This window comes from Lycium ferocissimum, chromosome 10 (genome assembly GCF_029784015.1).
Source record: "Lycium ferocissimum isolate CSIRO_LF1 chromosome 10, AGI_CSIRO_Lferr_CH_V1, whole genome shotgun sequence".
Lineage (NCBI taxonomy): Eukaryota > Viridiplantae > Streptophyta > Magnoliopsida > Solanales > Solanaceae > Lycium > Lycium ferocissimum.
The window spans coordinates 65,750,129-65,773,795 of NC_081351.1; the positions used below are offsets into that span (position 1 = coordinate 65,750,129).

The 23,667-nt window shown below is 37.3% G+C and overlaps 1 protein-coding gene across 1 annotated transcript; it reads left to right on the forward strand.

Moving 5' to 3' along the window:
- The first annotated feature begins 17,104 nt into the window (after positions 1-17,104).
- Positions 17,105-21,704, forward strand: LOC132034500 (uncharacterized). Its single transcript, XM_059424893.1, has 2 exons — positions 17,105-17,156; positions 20,223-21,704. Exon 2 carries the CDS (start codon positions 20,368-20,370, stop codon positions 21,607-21,609), a length of 1,242 nt encoding a protein of 413 aa, XP_059280876.1. The 5' UTR covers positions 17,105-17,156; positions 20,223-20,367; the 3' UTR covers positions 21,610-21,704.
- Positions 21,705-23,667: the final 1,963 nt, after the last annotated feature.

Consider the following 23,667-nt stretch of genomic DNA (forward strand, 5'->3'; position numbering starts at 1 on the left):
ACACAGTGTCCTTTTCCAAAAAAAAAAAAGCCCTTAAAAATAAATTATCTCTACACGATCCAAATGGTTTCACTTGGATAGAGCTTTGTGGGTAGAGACCCTAACTAATGTTTTCGCCCACTTTTTCATTAAAGAAGTTCAAATTCGTAATAAGATAAAATTTCTGTTCATTTTGGAATCAATCGTGTTTATATAAAATCGACATTCTATTTACATCTTAATATTTGTATTCAATCAAATTAATAGCCTGTTTGGCCAAACCTTTGAGAAATCAACAATGCTTATTTTCTTTTGGGATAATTTCACACACTTCTCCTCAGGTTTAGCTTCGTAATATTGACTTTCTTTATGGTTTACAATATTACACTTCTTGATTTTTTTTAACAAATATTTTAATATTGATATAAGAAATTATCTGACTAATTTACTTCTTTTAATGTATTTTTTATTTTATTAATGTTATAAACTAGGAGATTAAAGCTAAAACCTAAATGGATAGAAAGAATTAACAACATCTCTAGTTCTCCACCTTACCCACATATAAAAAAAAAATTATGAGGTAAAATGTTGTTGCTCTATATGCATGCTAATGGGGCAAGTATGTTTTTCATTGTGGTTCACTTTCATATTTTTCGTGGTCTATATCATGCCAGTTATACCAGTCTTAGGGAATTTGTTCGGTGTCTCGGAGTTGTAATCTTCCTATTAATGATTGTGACAGCTTTTATAGGATATGTACTCAATTGAGAAGGGAAATTTCAATCGATGGCGGTAGCTTTGTGAGTGGGACGTGGAAATGAAAACCCTAAATTTTGAAACCCTACTGCCACTGCTACTCACTATCTAAGGAGCAAATCCGAAGTCCGCTCTCGAGGCCCGAAACTCGGGGATTGAATGCCACATGTTCCAGTGACTAGCTTGGGCGGTGATGCGTTCGCTGACTGCGTGCTTCCTTGCAAGCACGAAATCCGTATACAGAGACTTTTGGGGAACGAATGATGATGAAGACTTAGAATTCTAGGGCAAAAATTAAAGAACAGCTACAGCTAAGAGAAAGGAAAAACTAAGCAACAATAATGATATATTTTCTGATATATGAATATGAGAGAATACAAGGTAAATATGCCAGTGTTTGTTGCTCACTACAGACAAAACAACATAACTAACTTATAGGGACTGAATAGTAAATACTAATTCTAGAATTGTATAAACTCTAGGACTAACTGTGAATGTCAAAACTTCTTATTTACTCAACTTATTAACTAATTTAAAAGAGTGTATTGATCATTTCTCTGCTTTCAATACAACTCGTATCAGTCCTTTCCCCTTAAAATCTTCCTTAACCTCAAGGAATAAAAGATGGAAATCTAATGAGCAAAGCATTATAGTCTTCCCATGTAGCTAAATCCTTTGGTAGTTGTTCCCATTGCACTAACACTTGAGGTACAACTTTATTGCCCTTCTGAATCATTCTTCTTTCTAATACTTTCCTTTGGTTGAGGGCAGTAGGGACTAGAAAGCTCCACAACATGAGGGTGAGATATGGAAGAAAGTAGTTGATGACATGGTTTCAGTTGGGACATATGAAAGGTGGGATGCAAAAGAAAATGGTCTGGCAAGGAAAGTTTATATGCTAATGGCCCAATCTTCTCTAAAATCTGATAAGGGTAATATTATTTGGCAGATAACTTAGTGAAACTACTCCCAGATAAGGTAAATTGTCTATAGGGTTGAATTTTCAAATAGACCCAATCTCCTACCAAAAATTGTCTGTCTGATCTATGTTTATTGGCCTGCTCCACCATTCTTTGTTGAGCTCTGTTCAAGTGATATTGTAGCAGTTGCACCTTGAGTTCCTTGGTGATCAAACTTCTATCCACCTCCTTCATATTAGAACTCTCAGCTGCATAAGGAAGGTGAAAAAGAGGAGGTTATCCGTACGGAGCCTTATAAGGGGTAGTTTGTATTGAACTGTGAAAGGTGGTATTATACCACCATTCTGCAGTAGCTAGAAAGGAGAACCAATCCTTTTGTGAGTCAGAACAAAACATCTTAGATAGGTTTCTAACCATTTGTTTACCACTTCTGTCTGCCCATCTAATTGAGGGTGATAGGCAGTAGAAGTGTTCAAGGTCACTCCTAACATAGAGAACAATTCTTGCCATATTTTGCTGGTGAATACATGATCTCTATCACTCACTATATCTGTTACACCTCAGAAATTCCAGATTTGTTGCCTTGTGAATAGGCTAATGTGAGCTTAAGGTGATTATGAAATCCTTACAAGATTAAGGGAAGTATTAGATAGCTTAAAGTTCATACTATAAGATTTTGAAGTCATATGAATATGTGAAATTTAGTTTGTTGGAGAAAGTGAAATGTAAGTCGTGTTCGAAAAGGTTTTCGCTATAATTGAGCTAATATTTATTTGGTGATGTCTTGAGGGGCTGCTATACGGCCTATTGTATGGTTAATAAAGTAATATATAAGTTCCAAGAAGGTTCCACGAGGATTGGAAGTCAAATGAATCGACGAGAGAAAGATTCGGATTACTGTGAGTTATACGACCACTTATACGGTCCGTATAAGGGGGTCCGTATAACATGACCCTTACAGAAAGGGGTGTTTTCATGGTGGTGTTATACGGTCCACTTATACGGACCGTATAAGTGGTCCGTATAAGTCCATCGGGCAGCTTTTTAATTTTTGTATAAATAGATGACCCTTGTTCTTTTATTTCATTTCTCACATTTTCCACAAGTCTTGAGAGCTCCAAACCCTTCTCCAAGCATATTCCACTCCAACCCAAGAGAAAATAAAGATCAAGAGCAAGAATCAAGATATCCATGTGTTAGAAGCCTTGCTAGGGTTAGTAGACAACAAAAAATTCTTGGGTATTGAAGCTAGGGTTTTTATATAAGTTGATAGCTGCTCCAAAGCTCATTCTTATGAGATAAAAGGTTAGTTTTCATGCTTATTTCATGTTATCATGAATTCTTGGTTGTTGAGCAACTTGGGTAGAAGAAGAAGAAAGTAGAAAATGAGATCTAAATGTTGCTTTTGTGATGTTTTTGAGTAGTAAGCTAACTTCGGTCGTGATTCTTAGTATGATATAGATATAATCTTGTTATGGAAGGTAGTAATAGTGATGAGGAAACATTGTATGAAAATGTGCTAAGAATGGGTGTGAAGTTGTTAGTATAAGTTGAGCATGAGAATGAATTTTGAAGGCTTAATGGAATGTGATTACTTAGTTAGGATATTGTGGATGTTATTGTGGTTGTTTGGGAGTTATTTTGTAATATGGTGGAAGTTGACGAGATAGGGGAAATGCTGCCCAATTTCATTAGATCATGAATTATTCTAAATGTAGATTGTATGGTATGAATCCTTTAAAACGTAGATTGTTCAAAACGTTAATTAGTTAAGAAGACAAAGAGGTATGTAAGGCTAGCCCTTCTTCCATTAAGGCATGATTCCATGCTATATACCCTCTTATAAGTTCCATAATGTCTTCCAAATGACTCTATCTCTAAAAATTACTAAAGCTCATGATCCTCGATACTTTCACGATGCTATTACCTCCCTTATATGATAGTTGATCCTCTAAGGATAGATGTAACGAAAACGATGATGGTAATGATATGATGATACTTATGGACTCTTATGTATACGTGTCTAAGTATGTATGACTATTATGTAACACCGAGCTTATATGGCCGGGTATGATACCTATCGCGCGCATACCACTACAGTTGGGTACGAATAACACTGAGCCTTGGTAGGGCCAGATACGTATAACACCGAGCCTTGTCATGGCCGGGTACGTGAAACACCGAACCTTCATGGTCGGGTATGATACTAATATATACATAAATGAGTAAGCATTATAAATGGAAGGTTCCTATTAGAAAATGGGTAAGAAAACAGGATTGTTGCCACTAGAGATACAAATGGCTCTACTGTCTCATGACTCTCCTATCTTATGTTATTTCTTATGCTTCTGCTATGATGTTGATTATGGTTTACATACTCAGTACATTATTTATACTGACGTCCTTTTGTTTGTGGACGCTGCGTCATGCCCGTAGGTGGACAGGGAGACAGACTTGACCCATAGATTATTCGTTCAGGGACTGCATAGAGGAGCTCCATTTGATCCGGAGCTGCAGCTGTTGGTACCATTCTTTTGTGTACATACATATGGGCATGGCGGGGTCCTGTCCCGTCTATATGATGTTACATACTCTCTTTAGAGGCTCGTAGACAGTTGTGTATGGTTAGATGTCTTTTAGCCTTGTCGGCTTATATTTTGTATATCATTTTGTTAGCCTCGTCGGCTTGTGTATATGTATATGGGCATAGTTGTTGATGATGATATAAACGTGTCGTTGCCCAATGAGATTAGTATTATTGATGTATAGAAATCATGCGTAGGCCATGTGGCTCATCGAGATGTGAATATGAATGTACGATAAGAGATGCCCGGGTGGGTTAGCACCGGGTGTCCGTCATGGCCCTCCGGTTGGGTCGTGACAATATCTTCCGGCATCCCATGTAGTTTATAAATTTTATCCAAGAATAATTTGGCTATTTTCTCTAGCTAAATAGGGGTAAGACAGTCCCACAAAGTGGGCATACTTAGTCAACTTGTCTACAACAACCTATATAACTGTCTTACCCTTTGATTTAGGTAACCCATCTATAAAATCCTTGCTCACACTTCCCCAATCCATAGAGGGCACCTTCAATGGTTGAATCAATCCTGAATAAGCTGTATTGTCATACTTGTGCCTCCGAAAAATGTCACACTTTTTAACATACTCCAAGACATCTTCTTTCATTCCTTTCCAATAGAATAGTGCATATTATTTCCTGTATGTATGATCAATTCAACAATGTCCCCCTAAAGGAGAATCATGCCACAACTGAATAAGATTCAACCTTAGCTGGTTCATTGGACCAACAACTAGCCTTCCATTTTTCCTCAACTGTTCATGGATGAAAGTATAACCCTTGCCTTCTTCTTTTCATGTTTTGAGAACTTTTATCCATTCATGCAACTCTAGGTACTGTTCCCAACTCTCCATGATCACCTTGAGTAAGTCATTCTTTATAGTTGACAAGGTCATGGCTGCAAAACTAGCTAAGGGCAGTCTAGACAATGGACCAACAACTTTGTTTTCGTTCCCTTTCTTGTACTCAACGCAAAAGTCATATTGCCTGAGTTTGGTTATCCATTTTGTTAGAGGCTATGCTTCCACCAAACACAGTATGGAGGGACACAGTCAACACAAGATTTTTTCGTGGAAAACTCGGATTAAAAACCACGACCTACCCCAGTAGGATTTCAACTCCACTAACCAAGCAACTTCAGGTTACAACTCTACGAGAATCAACACAAGATTTTTTTTACACCTAGAAAAGCTCTTGAAGACACTCTTCCAACAAGCAACCTTTGGATTAAAAACCACGACCTACTCAAAGGCAGGATTTCAACTACCACTAACCAAGCAAGTTCGGGTTACAACTATATTGCAAGGTAGAAGTTAACTCCCATAACCCCTCACCCTTACAATAACGCTTATGTAACCCTCACACTTGACTACCCCTAGCCAAGCACATTAATACACTTAGACTAACTCTAGCTTTAATCGGAGAAACCCGGTCCCTCATACCACTCAAAGTTCTTGTGAAGACACTCTTCCAACAAGTAACCTTTGAGAATTCAACTAATATGCCTAGACTACCTCTAGCCTAGCGTACCACTCAAAGGCACCCTTTGAGAATTCACCACAGTGACTAACATTAGCCACCCATACACTAATACAACTAAGCTAACTCTAGCCTAGTTTACCACTCAAAGGCTTGAGGAAACACACTTCCAACAAGCAACCTTTGAGACTTCAAAACACCTATTTCAATCAAACTTTCCACTTCTTTATGGAAGAGTAGGTTTGTTATCATTAAGCATCAAAAAGAACAAAGACTCAACAACCTCAAAGGACCTAAGGCATCTTCTAAGGTAAGTTTTGGATCCATGTTATTTCCTTGAAAGTTGAAACACTTGGATTACAAAAGAATTCGAGGTCTGAATAGTATCTTTTGAGTAAATGTTTGGAACGAGTTATGATTCTTGATGTTTTATGAATATAGTCATGTTATAAGTGGAGACTATAGAAACCAACTTAGGATGGATCAATTTTCAAATTGAAGATAATGAGTCTTCTCTTGGAAGATGATGTCTTTATATGCAAGGAGAGAGAGAGAGAGAGAGAGAGAGAGAGAGAGAGAGAGAGAGAATAGAGGTGACCACTCATGAAATCTGGACCGTTAATCAATCGGCCTTCGAGTAATCTTCTGAAGGTAATGAATACGATAGTAAAAAGGCTAAAGATTGTAGCTTTTGTATGTGTGCCCATGAGAAGACACGGTAGAATATAATGAATATGTATGTGTATTGAATAGATTTTGACGGGTAGAATATAATGAATAATAATATATATATATATATATATATATATATATATATATATATATTTCACGCGCGCTTCAAGGGACGACCTTTATCTGGATGAAACACCAGTCCCTCATATTGTTATTCGAACAAGTTATAAGTACCGACATCTATATGAGTACGAATAAGATATGTATATGTCGGTAGCTTTCTATGTAAGTGCGCCGTATATGTAATGTATACGATATGAGCATGAGTATGAAAGGAAATATGAATACGAATTCGGAGACGAAAGGCCGATCCCATCGCGGTCCTTCTTAATCAACTATATCTCCTATGGTTTCATATTTCAAATATATGAGCAAATCCTGTGCGGAGCATCTCGATCCATAGCCGTATTATCCTTACAAGGAGCATGGTAGAATAACACCATATGAGATATCATAAGATTAGGCCAATGTTATGTGGTTAGATATGTTCGGCCTTGTGAACCTAATGTTGTATGGGCATTTGTTTGGGCATATCGTGTTCCTTAGGGTTTGTCATGTCATCAAAACAGATCATTTCTTATCAATTTTTCCCTTTTTGATGATGACAAAGCGACATCCTTTGTATTCTCCCTAAGGACCAGATCCCTTACCCAAATACCTCATTTGTTCCCCTGAGAGTCAGACCTCGAGATACATAGTAGTATTCTGGTTCTTTGAGTACGGTTTGTCAAATCATCAAAACATGTTATGACATATCAATTTCCCCCTTTTTGATGATGATAAACTCATAGACAAAGTTCCCCCTGAGAACTAGATTCCCACCTGTTCCCCTTGCGGATCAGACCTTCACTTGCCCAGCTTGCAGTCCTCTTTTCCTTTTTCACCGTTCCCCCTATCTTCCGCATATGTATCTCCCACATATGTCGATTTGTTTCTTGAGACTGTGAGTGTATGGAGAGGCCATATTGAGGACCAGGTTTCTCTCTCTGGTTTCACCAAGTTTGACAATCATCAAAACATATAGTCATTTTCCCCCTTTTTGATGATGACAAACTTAGAGACTCTATTTATATACTGCTCTCCCTCATTCTTCCTCCTTTTCTATAGTCTCCCTTTCCCACCCCTTTGTTTTCTTCCCCCTTTTGGCATCATTGAAAAGAGTAATAAAAGTAGCACAAGCCAAAAAGAAGTTCAGTAGCATTAACTCATGGCCACTAGGGCAACACAACATAAGCAACAACAGTAACAACAAGTTTTAAGATCATTGCACAAATCAGAGTAATTGCCCAGATTAGATTAAGCATATCAAAAACATAGTAGTCTTAGTCAGTACAAAATATGATGCTTAAACTGCCATGAGTGCCATAGTCATTAAGCGATGGAATACAAAGGGACAGATATTCAGGGGGACTAGGAGGGGCTCAAGAACTAAAGAAAAGTGGGGCTAGACAAAGCGATGGAATATAAAGGGACAGTCTTTAGCTGAGAGCAGTCAGCTTCCTTTGCAGCACCACTGAGACCTGGTCCCTTTGTCTTCTTGAGCATTTTCATTTCTCCATGATTACCACATCATCCTCAATGTAATATCGTGCACAACGGGCAACCAAATGTGCATAATAGGCTGGTGGAACCATGGAGACTGAACGTGTGCACCTTGCATATGTAGCATAGCCAGTTTGTAGCTGCGCCGGATCCGTTCTCATCAACCAGTACATGGTAATGAGCTGGACGACTAGTACCTTAGATTTTAGCGTGGCTATACCAGTAAACATCAGGCTCCATAAAGTGGCACATCTTGGTATCTATCACAGTACCTGACAAGGTGTTTCCAACCTTGTCTGTCATGTTAGGATCATTGTGATTTGCAGGGAACAGATGTGTATGATGTCTCTTCTGCACTACCACAAGGGTTACTCGTGACAAATACCCTTCTTCCAATGGATTTCATGCCTTACGGATTGCATCCATTTCTTCCCTAATATGTTCCTCCCCCTTCATCAGTTTAGTCATCAGATCCTTCTGAGTTCCTTCACCACTTTCTTTTGCCTTCAAGGCCTCTACAAACCCCTTAACAATTTTAGTTCCACTTTCCATGATATTAGATCTGTTTCTCTCCCCCTCATTTAGAGTCATCAAGGAGAAGGTCTACACAGGGCTCATAGAGTCCTTTATCTGTTCTAGAATGATCGATGGAAGTGGGGCTTACCAGAGTCAGACTATTTTTGGGATCTGGTAGTGATATGGTGGGGTTTAGATTCTGGCGAGTGAGGAAGGACGATTCAGATTTAAGATATGGTAATTTTTTTTTTTGGCAAGATCTGAAGAAGGAAAGGTTTTCTTTTGAAGTACGAAGAGGTTCAGGATGGACAGGCATTTAAAGGGCTTAATTTGGAATAGGAAGCGGAAGAGTCTTAATGACGTGGCATTCTAGACAGTTCGAGACATATTAAGCACTGAAGAGACTACTAACCTGAGTCCCTGGGACCAGGTCCCTTGACAATTTTAGAGACGAGGCAAGAGCACTGAGATGTGCAATGTCACTTATGCTTGTGCTGTTCTGACCCTACAACGCGTGTGTACCTATAGCGGTAAAAGAGTGAGTTAGATTCCACCAAAAAACACCTTTTAACATTGTACCTTTCCTCTTAACATAGCTAAGCATGAGGAAATTTGAGGAAAGTCAAACTGTTGAGCTCGATCAGGACCATCTCCTATCGATTTCTTCCAAAGTGCTTCCTATTCGTTCGTTATTTCAAAAGAACACACTCCCACTTGAAAGTCCTTGAATGAGGGGAATCATCCATTCTCTCAGTTATATACTTCGAACAGTCTCCTTTCATGTAACTTTTTGACTGCCTTCTCTCACTCAAGCCTGTAACCAGATTCACTCATTTGATCTTGGAACCCAAGGTATCTTGGGTCTCATACAATGATAGAACAAGTGAATTTAAGCTTCTTCTTTTTTCCATGCAGGCAGCACCTTCTTCCTAATCTAGAAACTGAGTCGGTCAACTCTTGGCTTCTTCTCAATCTTTTGACCAGTCCCAGATCCAGCCTCGCAACTTTTCATAGGAACATAAGGTCCATCACAAATGATGTCCCACAACTTAGATCCTCAGCCATGAAAAGTTATGCCTTCTCCCCTTCCACCATCCATGATATTCTCTGTTGGATCTTGGTGGTCTTGTGATAGATTCTCTTTTCTCCAGATTTGGTGAAATAGCCGTGATGGAGATCCTTTCTAGGTGTTAACCTTTTAGAAAGAAACCTGCTCTGATACCAATTGTTAGAGGCTATGCGTCCACCAAACACAGTATGAAGGGACGTGGTTAAGTACCAGTTCCCTTATGCAGTGCAGTACAAGAATCAACACAAGATTTTTAAGTGGAAAACTCTTTGCTCAAGAGATTAAAAACCACGACCTACCCTGTAGGATTTCAACTCCACTAATCGAGCAAACTCAGGTTACAACTCTATTGCAAGCTAGAAGTTAACTCCCATAAACCCTCACCCTTACAATAACGCTTATGTGACCCTCACATTTGACTACCCCTAGCCAAGCACACTACACCTAGACTAACTCTAGCCTAGTGTACCACTCAAAGTTCTTATAAAGACACTCTTCCAACAAGCAACCTTTGAGAATTCAACTAATACGCCTAGACTAACTCTAGCCTAGCATACTATTTAAAGGCACCCTTTGAGAATTCACCACAGTGACTAACACTAGCCACCCATACACTAATACAACTAAGCTAACTCTAGCCTAGTGTACCACTCAAAGGCTTGAGGAAACACACTTCCAACAAGCAACCTTTGAGACTTCAAAACACCTACAATCAACTTCTTTTTATGGAAGAGTAGGTTTACAGTTTAAGCACAAAAGAACAAAGACTCAACAACCTAAGGACCTAAAGCATCTTCAGTTCTGGATCTGGTCCTTCGGGTTGCTGAGGCTCTGTTCTTGAGGAACACCTTGAAAGGTGGAGACTTGCACTTAGGATGGATCAATTTTCGGATTGTGCAAGAATGAGTCTTCTCTTGGAAGATGATGTCTTTATATGCAAGGGGAGAGAGAGAGAGAGATAGTAGAGGTGACCACTCATGAAATCTGAATCGTTAATCAATCGGCCTTCATACGAGGTCTTTGTTGTACATACCGCATTGTACTTTTCAGCAGCACACTTTCCAGTTGTAGATTTTGACTTTCAACGCTTCAATGACCAGAACCTTTATCTGGAGGAACCTGGTCCCTCATCTATTATTCGAACAAGTTGTAAGTACTGGCTATACTATTAGTAGCTTTACAGCTGCGCCGTTGGCTGAGCAGGCTAGAGACTTGATCCTATCTGGTCCTTCTTAATCAACATATCTAGTTTCTCATATATGAGCAAACCTTGCAGGCATCTGATCCTTCAAGGGGCATAGTAGAATAGCAACATATGAGATATCATAAGGTTAACCAAGTTCAGACAGGTGAACCTAATTGTATCTGGTTCCTTAGGGTTTGTCATGTCATCAAAACATATAATTTCTTGTCACATTTCAATTGAGTTCCAGTGTGAAGTTTCTGTTCCAATAGAAATTTTAAGGCTTTTTAGTCTGTCATAACTATGAAGGTTCTTCCTGTCAAATACTGAGCCCATTTACCAACAACCATTACCAAGGGCAATAATTATTTATCATAGACAGAAAAGGACTGATGTTAAGTTGATAATCCTTTGTTGAGATAGGCAATTGGTTGCCCTTTTGCATCAAAACTGCTCCAATGCCAATGTTGCAAGCATATGTTTCCACCATAAACATCAGTGAAAAATCTAGGAGTATTAAAACTGGTGTTGTTGTAAGAGCCCTTTTGAGTTTGTTGAATGCCTCAGTTGCCTTTTGGTTCCATTGAAAATTGTATTTCTTCAATAATTTAGTCATGGGTTTACTGATTATACCATAACCTTTAATGAATTTTCTATAATATCCTGTTAACCCAAGAAATCCCCTTAACTGTTTAAGAGATTCTGGTAAGGGCCAATCTTGTACTGCTTTTACCTTCTTGGGGTATACCCCTTCTGCTGAGATATAGTGTCCTAGATATTCCACTCTTCCAGCAGCAAAAACACATTTACTCTCCTTCACTAACAATTGATTCTTGACCAGCAAATCAAAGGTAAGTCTAAGGTGCAGCAAATGTTCATCTAATGTTTTGCTATATATTAAAATATCATCAAAGAAGACCAAAATGAACTTCCTCGGGTATTCTTGGAATATATGGTTCATGGGTCCTTGAAAACTGGATGGTGCATTGGTTAGTCCAAATGGCATAACCAAATACTCATAGTGGCCTGAATGAGTTTTAAAAGTAGTTTTTGCAATGTCTGTAGGTGCCATCCTTATCTGATGGTACCCTGCTCTCAAATGAATCTTGGAATATGTTTGAAAGGTCCCCCAATTCATCTAGCATCCTCTATTATAGGTATGGGGAACTTGTCTTTCACTGTCACCTTATTCAAAGCTCTATAATCTACACAAAGCCTCCAAAAGTCCATCCTTCTTCCCTACTAGCACCACTAGAGATGCATAAGGACTAGACCTGTGTTGTATAATGCCTTGTTCCATCATTTCTTCTACCATCTTTTCAATAATGTCTTTTTGAAATGGGGAATACCTGTAAGGTCTGGCATTAACCTAGTACTACCATCTAATCTTTGGAATATGGTGATCAAACACCCCTCTGGATGGGGGTAGTTTTTGTGGTTCACCAAAGATCCCCTTGTATTCCTTGAGTAATTCTAAAACTTCCTTTGGTTATTTTCCTGAAACCATGTTCAGTTCAGAGACTTTATCATCCCCTGCACACCTCACCTTAACCATGAAAAAGGTAGTCATTTTGTTCAAAGCTTTGGCATCCACAGTCATGAATTTTGGTTGAATACCTTGCAAGGGGAGCATCTTCCGTTGGTATTCAAATTCCATCAACAATTTCTAGAAATTGAATTTAATATCACCGAAGGGGAATAACCACTGTATTCCCAAAACAAAATCACTTTTGCCTATGGGAAAAACCAAAAAATCATCTTGGAACACTAACCCTTGTATCAACCATTTAATCCCCTTGCACATTCTGTCAGTTGGAATTTCCCTTCCATCAGCTACTTGTACCAGTTGAGACTTGATTATTGTGATTTTACAACCAAGCCTCTTAGCTATTTGCTCATCAATAAAGTTATGAGTTGATCCATAATCTATAAAAAATTCTATAGAACTTTGTTCACTGAACCCTCTCAGTCTCAGTGTTTTGTAACCCATGGTGCCATTAAGAGCTTGCAATAAGATAGCGCATCTCTCTAATGCACCATCCGCCATTTCTTTTGCATCAGTTGTTAACTCCTCCTCCTTGTATGATTCAACCAACTCTAGTATTTCCTCTGTTTCCTCCATGTCCACAGAGAAAAGTTGGCTCTTAGATTTACATCTATGCCCTGGCACCTATTTCTCATCACTGAGAAAACATATGTCCTTAGCCCTCTTTTAATCCATTTCTGTTGGTGTAAGTCTCCTTCTTCTACTAGGGTCCATCTTAGCAGTGATAGGTCTCCTTACTCCACCAACACTCCCTCTCTGCAATGTATTGATGTTACCACTATAAGAGCCCCTCACTTGAGAAGTGACAGCTCCTGATGTTGTACTCTTTATAGCCTTACTTTGAGCAGCAAAGTTAGATTCATGTAATCTAGCCAGGTAATAAGCTTGAGGGAGGTTACATGGATTCCCAATCCTTACAGTATCACTCAACTCTGGCTTGAGGTTGTTCAAGAAAATACTAATAACATGCTCTACAGATAAGGTAATTCTAGTCATGACACTGTCAAAAGCAGCTTGTACTCTTTAACAGAACCAGTGTGCTTAACCCTCATAAGCTCTGTCATAGGATTAGTATACTCAGCTCCAAACCTATCTGCTACAGCATAATTGTATTCCTCCCATGTTGGTAGTGGGAAATGGTTCCTTCCCTTCATATATCCTTGATGCCATTGAAGTGCATCTCTATCGAAATAGATAGCCACCAATTTCAGTCTCTGATGTATAGAGATATCCTCAACAGAGAAGAACTGCTCTACTTTGTACAACCAAGTTCTCAAATCATCTCCAGAAAATCTTGGGAACTCAATCTTAGTGTATTTGGTAAATGAAGGAATACGAAGTGAAGTATTTTGAGGGACTTGTGTAGGCTGGAATTGCTGATTATATGTGTTGGGGGAAACTTGTGTGGGCTGGAATTGTTGATTGTAAGGTTGATTATAGTTTGGTAAAGGTGATTATGCTACTGGAATTTAGTGGTATAAGGAAGCTGGTATATGAGTAGGTTGAGTTCCAAACATATTAGGGTGGTTAGGTCCTTGATAAGTTCCATAAGGAGAAGAACCATATGAGGGAAATTGAGTGGGTTGGAATTGGTAACCTTGGCTCTAAAGGATCTGGAAGTTTTGTGTAGGTTGCGTGTGATAGTTTGGCATAAGGTTGGGTTGGTATTGTGGTATTGAAGATTGAAATTTGGGACCAGAAGGGTTGTACGCAATCTGACTACAGGGAACTGGATTATATGAATGGAAATTAGGAGGGTTAGGTAAATTTGGGGTATGTGAAGAATTAGGGATTGAAAATGGGGGTAACGAAATCCCAACAGGTTCGTTCGACAGATCCAATCGAATAAACACTACTGAGCATATTTTGAGTTTGAGAATTACCTATACTCTGTGCAATTTGCGTGGTTGGATACTTGGATGATGATTCTCCAATCACAAGAGGGGAATTGGAAGATGAATACAACTCTGATTCGCTGTAATTTTGATCCTTATCTCGCTTCGGTCTTCTTCCTCCATTAATGACCTCACGAACCTCCAAAATGGACTGTTCCTGTAAGCGACGATGCTGTTCGTGCTTATCTTCCATTTTATCTTGTCTATTGGTGAAACTAGACATCTCAGTAGACATCTTCTGTAACATACTCATCATCTTCAACATATCAGACGCCATAGCAGCCCACAGAGCCCAAATCGTGCTCTGATGAAGACTGAAAATTCTAGGGCGAAAATTAAAGAACAACTACAACTAAGAGAAAGGAAAAACTAAGCAACAATAATGATATATTTTCTGATATATGAAAATGAGAGGAATACAAGGCATATATGCTAGTGTTTGTTGCTCACTACAGACAAAACATCATAACTAACTTATAGGGACTGAATAGTAAATACTAATACTAGAATTAATATAAACTCTAAGACTAAACTGTGAATATCAAAACTTCTTGTTTACTCAACTCATTAACTAACTTAAACGAGTGTACTAATTTCTCTGCCTTCAGTACAACTCGTATCAAATGACAATGCTCATCAAGGGGTTTATTAGCATTCACACATCAGCAAAATCATATTACATGATAAATTAGTAGTTTGGGTGTTCGGATTTTGAAGATTATTTTTATTTGCAAGAAAATTAATGCCAAAAAACATACCCCCTCCTTTCAAAAAAGATTGTCTTACTTTCCCTATTTAGTTGACACATTTCTATATTTAGAAACAATTTAACTTTATGGGATGATTTACGGTTATACAAATATCTAAGACTTATTTTGGATCACACATTTCAAAAGTGTTCGTTTATTTATTAAACTCCGTGCCAAGTCAAACTAAGACAATCTTTTACGGGACGGAAGAAGTACCACTGTTATTGGGTTTAGGGCCATTGTATTTTTGAGGAATAAATGGGAGGTGATAATGGATAGCTCCTAGCAGTAGTAAATTTAAAACAAATAATGGTGCAATTATTGTTTTTGTGGGTATGGTGGCAAAGCTACAATGGGGTCTCTCGTTTCCTTCCCTCATAGAGTGTGTTTGGATGGTTGTTACCATCGTTCTATAATGTATCATATTGTCTAGTATGGTTATACTGCATTAGTGGATACAATATTTGTACTATATCGTTTCATGTGATTACTCCATAATTATTCTTGGATTTTGACAGTATCGTATTATATAATATAGTAACTGATAAATTAACTAAAACATGACAATATTTTCATATAGGTTAAATAAAAATATCAGGGTAAAATGTAAATTTGTATTAAGTACTCCCTCTGTTTCAATTGGTTTGTCTAACTTTCAATTTTGATCTGTTTGAAAACGAACATCTCTTTTCTTTTTTGGTAACTCTTTAATTCAAACTCTTTAATTCAAACATTTTATATGACATGTTTAAGACTACGAGATTAAATGACATATTTTTACATTCCACATATCTTTAATTTAAAATCACAAGATTTAAAAGTCTTCTTTACTTTTTTAAACTCCGTGCCAAATCGAAATTAGACAAACAAATTGAAACGGATGGAGTAATAAGTTACCAACATAATAAGAAAAAGAAATAAGATAATGATGCAACATACCAAATTGGTTGTTCATCAATAAAGACGAATTTATAGTAAAAAGAATTTAAAGAGCAATGAAAATAAATGTTGTATTTAAAATTTAAAATAACAATAAAATACAATACAAGCAGTTCAAATAAAAGTCATCATTTCTCTTCTATTGAGTATTCGGATTTGAGCCCAAATTAATTTAGATTTGCATGAGGTAGGGTGCATTTGTGGGCAAATTCCACACCAAGAATTTTTCTATTCATTTATCTCTTTCATTATGCTTCTTTTTTATAAGGGTAAAGGTGCAAATATACTCCTTAACTTTGTGATTTAAAGTAGATATATCCCTCGTTAAAAAAGTAGTGTATACACACCCCTCCCATTACAAAATGGTGCAAATATACTCCTGCCGTTACACAAAGAGCGCAAATATACCCTTTTCGCTGACAGATTTTTTTTTAAAGAAAATCATTTAGCTCATTTTTTCATTTAAAAAAATACCACGTGGCTTTACAAAAAAGTCTATCCATTTTTTTTTTCAGTAGACATATTTTTCTAAAGCCACATGGAATTTTTTTCCTGGTGTGTCAGGTCTGGTTCGTTTAAAAAAATCTCTGTGACTTTTAAAAACTAAGTCTACCCATTTTTTTAAACGAACCAGACCCGACTCACCAAAAAAAAAAAAATTGCCATGTGGCTTTAGAAAAATATGTCTACTCAAAAAAATGGGTAGACTTTTTTTAAAGCCACGTGGCATTTTTTTAATTAAAAAATAATCTAAATGATTTTTATAAAAAAATCCGTCAGCAAAAAGGGTTTGCACCATTTTATAACGGCAAGGGTATACATATATATCATTTTTTAATAAGGGGTATATCTGCTTTACATCGCAAAGTTGAGGGTTATATTTGGACCTTTCCCCTTTTTATAATAAAATGTACTCCATCCGTTCCAAAAAGATTGTCTCACTTTCCTTATTAGTTTATTCCAAAATGATTGATATATTTCTATATTTAGAAACAATTTAACTTTTTGAGATGATTTACAACCACACAAATATCTAATGTTTATTTTAGACTACACATTTTAAAAGGTTCCTTTATTTTTTAAATTTATGCCAAATCAAACTAATAAAATATGACAGAGAGAGTATAAGCTTTATTTCTAATATCCCCTCCCCATTTTATGTAATAAAAACAATTTAAAAAAAGAAGAAGCTTTATTACTTTATAGATAGAGCTGTTGATAAAACAGCAAGTCTTATTCATCTCCTTATCCCTCTCTTTCATCTCCGCGTGTAAGTTCTCTCTCTCTCTCTCTCCTGTGTTTCAATTGCAATCTGTTTCCTTTGATGACAAGTTCTTTGATACATTGTACAAAGACTTTATTGCACTTTGTACTCTTATCATGAATTATATTATTGGGTATTATTAGGGCTGTTCAAAATCCATGTGTAACCAATAACCCAACCGCAAAATTGGTTTATTGGATTATCGGTTGGTGAACGTATTAAACTTTTATAGTTAATGGTTTATCAGTGCGGAATGGATTACCAATTTCCTTACCGGTAGACCGTTTACCCGTTAAGAATTGTCATATTTACACTTTTACCTCCAGGCATATAAAATATATTGTAAATCCTAAAGCTAAAGCCCCATTCAGTATTCTATTCTATTCACTTCTTAACTTATTTCTTGAGTTGGTTTTGATGATTTCCTGAGGGATTTGTTAAGTTTTTCAGCTTGTTTATGTTGGAATTTAACTTCTTCGTCATCTAAAGATTGTAGCTTTAATGTAAGTATTCATTTCGTGCTTTTTCTCATCACAGTGACTCAAACTTTTGAACACATAGAATGGCTGAAAATATACATAAGTCGTAGTGCAAAAGAATTGGAAGCTGTGATTTTAATTTCGTCGGTGAAAGCTGATTATATGTTATAATTTTAATTTTTGTTGTTTCTTAGATTTAACCGATCCACCGTCCGATAAACACCCGATACCGAATCAATCGATATCTTATCGGTTGGCTAGAGGATTGGTACATTCAAAAGTCGATAATCGATAAGCCGAATCGTTAAGTGTAATTATCCGCCTGATCTACCCGATAAGCATCCCTAGGTATCACATGAACAATTTTCTTGATTATATACCACATCCTAAACTAATGAAAAAACTTAACTTCAATATTCACATTAGAATGAGATTTAATATTCAATTTTAATGATGACATGAATTGAGCTGAAATGGAGTGAAGATTTGTATAGCGACCCCAACTTGTTTGGGATTGATGTGTGATAGCTGTTGTATTCACATTAGAATGAGATTAAAAAAAAAAATTATACTCATCATCATAGCATGGATAATAAATGAAAAGAATATTATTCGGATATCTGTTGCTGGTGGGAGTTGGCAGGTAATCCAGTGGAATTAGTTGAGGTGCGCACAAATTGGCTGGGATACCATTATAAAAAAAATATTCAATGGTGGGAGATGAAAATCTGTCATCAGATTTTACTTATTTTACTATCTAATCATGTGTAAGGTCACACCATTATTAAGCACCCACTGGTGTGGCCTAGTAGTCAATGAAGTGGGTGCAGATCTTGGGAACAGGGTTCAATCCCAGCATAGGTGAAATTCCGTTAGCGATTTCTTCAAATCTGTCCAAGCCTTAGTGGGCAGAATTACTCGATAGCTGTGCTGGTGAGAGGTAGCAGGTACTTGGTAGAATATTTGAGGTGCACACAAATTGACCGACCATCGCCGTTATCAACAAAAGAAAAGTTCACACGAATATTTCATTCTCAAAAATAAAAATTAAAAAAAAATAAAAATCTTCACACGAATATAATATAATGTAGACAACCTAGCGTAATATTTTACCTAAGTTGTTTGTCTTAAAATGACTTATTGTCATCATAGATAGCTTTGATACCACCTACTATGGGTGAAGGTGCAATATATGAAGTAACTATCAAGGATTTTACGCCCATCCTTAGATTTGTCTCCAGAATTGGTTGGACTGTGCATACATCCCTTGTTCTTTCCTTTGCATAAACTGTTCTTTTATTATGTTTCTCTTATCCTGTAAAATAATATATTGTGGTGTAGTCAATTATTAAATTTTGTAAAAGGATTAAATGATTCATTATGGTAACGGCTTACTGAAGCATTGGTCGCTTTCCAGATGACATGGTTCATATACAAGTCTGGAGCACATTTCTAATTTTACAGCATTTCTTATGAGTCCTCCATGTTAGCGAAATGATTTTAAAACCAAGCTAGATTCTGCAGTTGGGTTTCTGGTCAAGCTAAAATTTCCAGTATCATGATTCCTTAGCAACAATTGTTTGTTGAAATGTCTCAATTGTAGAAGCATGATCGGTGAAGATTCATATGGCCGACCCTAGCTTACTTGGAATTGAAGTGTGGTAGTAGTTGTTGAAATGTCTTGCTGAGAACTTTGGTTCTCTGTTTTTATCTTTCATGTCAAATGCTGATCTTGGAATTTGGAGCCTTGATATTTGCTTGTACTTAAGGTCATAAGATGTGGCATGATTCTATCAAAAAAAAGTTCCTATTGTGGTCAAACTCGCTCCTATTTTCCTCGACAATTCAGATCATGTCACTGTGAGTAAAATTGATAGATCCTTATGGAATAATCAAAGAGGGCGCAAGCTGACCCGAACACCACCATTGTAGAATAAAATTTGATATCCTTGTGACCATCCTTTTCAGTGATGAGATAAGATGTACTTACCAAAAAACAAAATGGATAGATATATGATGATTTCCTACTCCAGACAAATGTTGTTTCTTCAACGGGCAAGGGTAGTGAATTAGAACTATTGCTTCATTTCTGGAAAAATGATTACAAAACCTTATAACTTGTAGATACATTATGCTTTAGTAGTCAGAATAAAATGAAATAGGTACTCAAGTAGAAATGAATTTAACAAAGAAAATGCAGAGGATCCATCTTTGATACACTGTTGGCACGTAAAGAACGCCCTAGTCTTCACATATTTACAACTTCTAGCATAGAAGATAGGGAGAATGATTTATCACATGCATTTACTCGGTAAACAAGCCATAAATAGATTTTCCAATTGGCTCCTTTCCACCAAAATACTCATTATCTCCTTCACAGTGAATTACTCACTATTGGAATTGTTGTATCAATGAATAACCTGCTTCTCCATGCTAAACCTAAAATGTAACGAAACCTCAAGTTCTTAGTGTTTCAATTTCACGTTGCCAAGCTGGAATTTAGTGCCCTGTTTACATTTCTGCTCAGGTACTACGAAAGTGTTTTTTTTGCTTATATATACTGAGACCCTGCTTATTTTTGTGCCAAGTGTAGCGCTCTACAAAATCATGTCTTGAACATAGGCCTAGATTCTGTCGGAAGGCAATGCTAAAGAAATTCATAGGACGCCCAGTATCAATTAACAAGTAGGACGGAAATTGCTAGGCTGACCAGTTCCATATAGCAAGCAAGACTGAGAATGTGCTCTACGATTGGGTCTTCACCCTTAGTATCGGAATTTTGGAGAGAAAAGATTGATCAAGGAGGAAACGGATGGACACTGACCTTGTATACCTATGGGTACACCCTGGCTGTCATAGTGATCATACTGACATGCCATTTGCTAAACTCTCACCTTCGGTTTGCCTCCTCTTTTGCATCCGCCTTCAGATCTAGAGAACAACCTGCTGCAGATTCACATGCCGAATCCAACAGTCGTCCTGATGTCTATTCATCTGCTCTTTCTGATATCCGGATCACTACAGTGATATCTGATATAGATCTGAAGAATTTGATTGACGACTTAAATATGAAATCCCAAACTATTGAGAAATGGGAAGATGTCATTAACCGGAGAACAGATCGTTTTTCCTACTATGCACGGTGTTGTAAGTCGAAGGGTGCCCCTCTTAAATATCTGAGTGTCACCGTCTTTGAGAATTGCTCCGTTGAGATGTTAAGAGATTTTTACATGGACAATGATTTCCGAAGAGTTTGGGACAAAACCTTGATTGAGCATAAGCAGTTGCAGGTGGATACAAGCAGTGGAACTGAAATTGGCCTCATGATAAAAAAGTTTCCACTATTGACTCCAAGAGAGTATGTATTAGCTTGGAGAGTGTGGGAAGCGAATGATGGATCGTTCTACTGTTTTACCAAGGAATGTGAATATCCTTTGGGTCACAGAAGGAAGAAGTACGTAAAGGTTGGGCTCTTTAGATCTGGTTGGAGAATCAAGAAAGTTTCTGGTAGGAATGCCTGTGAGATCCAAATGGTACACCAAGAAGATGCTGGTCTGAATGTTGAAATGGCAAAACTAGCCTTTGCAAAGGGTATATGGAGCTATGTCTGTAAAATGGATGATGCACTTCGCCGATATGCCATTGAGCGTTCTCAATCTACTTCAGGTGTGAGTGCAGTCACGTTAATCCAAAAGGTTCCACTTGTATTGGACACCTCAAACAACACAAGGAGATTAAACAATCCAGAAACCAGCACAAGTAGTGACCATTGCCGTGGAGTGTCGCATGAATGCAGTACAAGGGAGCAAACAAAAGAGACAGTAAACAACGTGGTGCCGAATATGCTGATGCTCCTTGGTGGTGCTGTCTGCCTGTCTAGAGGGCTCTCTAACTTGGGAGCAAAGGTTGCCATGGCATGTATTCTGGGTAAGCTTGTGAAGCGCAGTGCTTTGAGAAGCAAAAGCCTACAGAATCTTTGATGCTGATGCTCCTTGTGCTTGGGGGCAGATGGTAGCTTTGACGATAGCATGCTGAATCTTTGGTTGCTGGCTTATCTAAGTTGAGTCATATCATCTAGCTTCAATGCCAGCTCATTTTCCTTGTGTGTTTCCGCTAATCTTTGTCAGCTGGCTTTGGTGGGCTCCAACCTCCAACCAGATTCCATTCTAGTGTTAGAGAAGTTAACTAACTTATCAGTTCTAAAACTAATTCGAGCTTTTGATCATGAGCATGATGATAGTATAAACAATATCTCATTCTCAAAAAAGATGGTATAACAATATCAGAGAATGGGTTTCGTGGACTCAAGTTTCTCAGGTCGGGTAAACTACAGGATATGCAAAGATGAAGCTAGGGAAAGGTTGCAATTGAGGGACTCAAATTCCTGCAAATCTTCACATGCAACTCCTTGAAAGGGCTCCCAGAAGAGCTGATATTATTGACTAACCTTGTGAAGCTGGAGATTCGAGGAAGGCCTAAAGTGTTTATTGCTAGACTTGAAAGTTCAGATTTGTGCGAAATCCAACATGTTCCCAACATTGTGGTTGGACCTCCTAGTTCTGATTATCTAGATTGGGTAAAGATTCCTTTAAATTATATATCTTGAACTGTAATTTGTGTTTTGTGATTTTTAAGGTTTTATTAGTGAAATCATTGATCTAATGACAAAGTTGTTTTTTTCCCGTTAAAGATTCAATCATTGATCGTTTTCAAAATATGATAATGTTGTCGAATACAATTGTAATGGTGATGTTTATATTGATTTGCTGTGTTTAGATGTTTCATTACTTTTTAAATATATATATTGAATATGGATACTCATTACTTTGTCATCTTTTTATCATAGTCATGGATCTTTGAATCTGTAACGTTTAAATCCTGAATCCGCCTTTAAATTGTAGCATTAATAAATATGAACAAACGAGAGTCGCGAATTTTGTTGAAGAAAAGTCTTTTTCCTATTTTGGCAGGAAACATTTTCATAATTTCAAGGTAACTAATTGGAAAACATTAAAAAAAAACATTTCACATCAGCAAAATCGAAAAGTAGAATTAGATATGACCCTTCTCAGTTGATGGACTAAAAATATACTTATAAAAAATTAATGGAGATTGAAAGTGCTTCTTTTAAAGACGAGAGGATAACTCAAAGTGGAAAGAAGCCCTACCTCCAACTTTACGGTTGTGGGTTAAAGTCACTATGCTACCATATAAAAAGATAAAAGCTCTTCATTTAAATGCATGTTCCTGAACTGGTAATACTCACATTTTTTTTATTGGTTAGTAGAAATGATATACAACCGAAAGGTCAAAAAAAAAAAAAAAATCAATTAGTATTGATATTTGTCATTGTCTCTCCTGCTTGAATGAACAAATATGCAGCTCTTAATATCCCTCTGTGCAGCTGCTTTTCTAGACTGAACAACGAGTCCCCAACCACAATGTTTGGAACATGTTAGATTTTGTGCAAATCTGAACTTTGAAGTCTAGAAATAAACGCTTCACGCATTCCTCGAAGCTCCAGCCTCTCAAGGTTAGTCGATGGTATCAGCTCTTGTGGGAGCCTTCTCAAAGAGTCGCATTCTATGATTTGCAGGCATTTGAGTCCTGCCATTGCACCTTTCCCTAGCTTCATCTCTAGCATATCCTCTTGTTTATCCAATCTGAGAAACTTGAGTCTACGAATTAAACCCATTCTCTGATATTGTTTATACTATCATCTTGCTTGTGATCAAAATCTCGAATTAGTTTTAGAATTGATAAGTTGGTTAACTTCTCTAACACTAGGATGGAGTCTGGTTGGAGGTTGGAGCCCACCAAAGTCAGCTGAGGATAGTTCTCCCTTCAGCTTAAGGTTGGCAATAAAACTCAGATAATCTAGCAACCAAAGATATCTTCATAGTATTATAATACTCAACATCCAAGCACAAGGATTGAAGGTTCTCAAGTTCCACAAGTGAATCACACAATTAATCCATGTCTACATCATCATCTTCTTTAATGAGTAAAAAACTTTTCGGAGACTAATCATTCTTGTA

Bases quoted from the DNA above. Each gene is read 5' to 3' on its own strand.
- LOC132034500 (XM_059424893.1), top strand. From the start codon at position 20,368: ATGTGCTCTACGATTGGGTCTTCACCCTTAGTATCGGAATTTTGGAGA.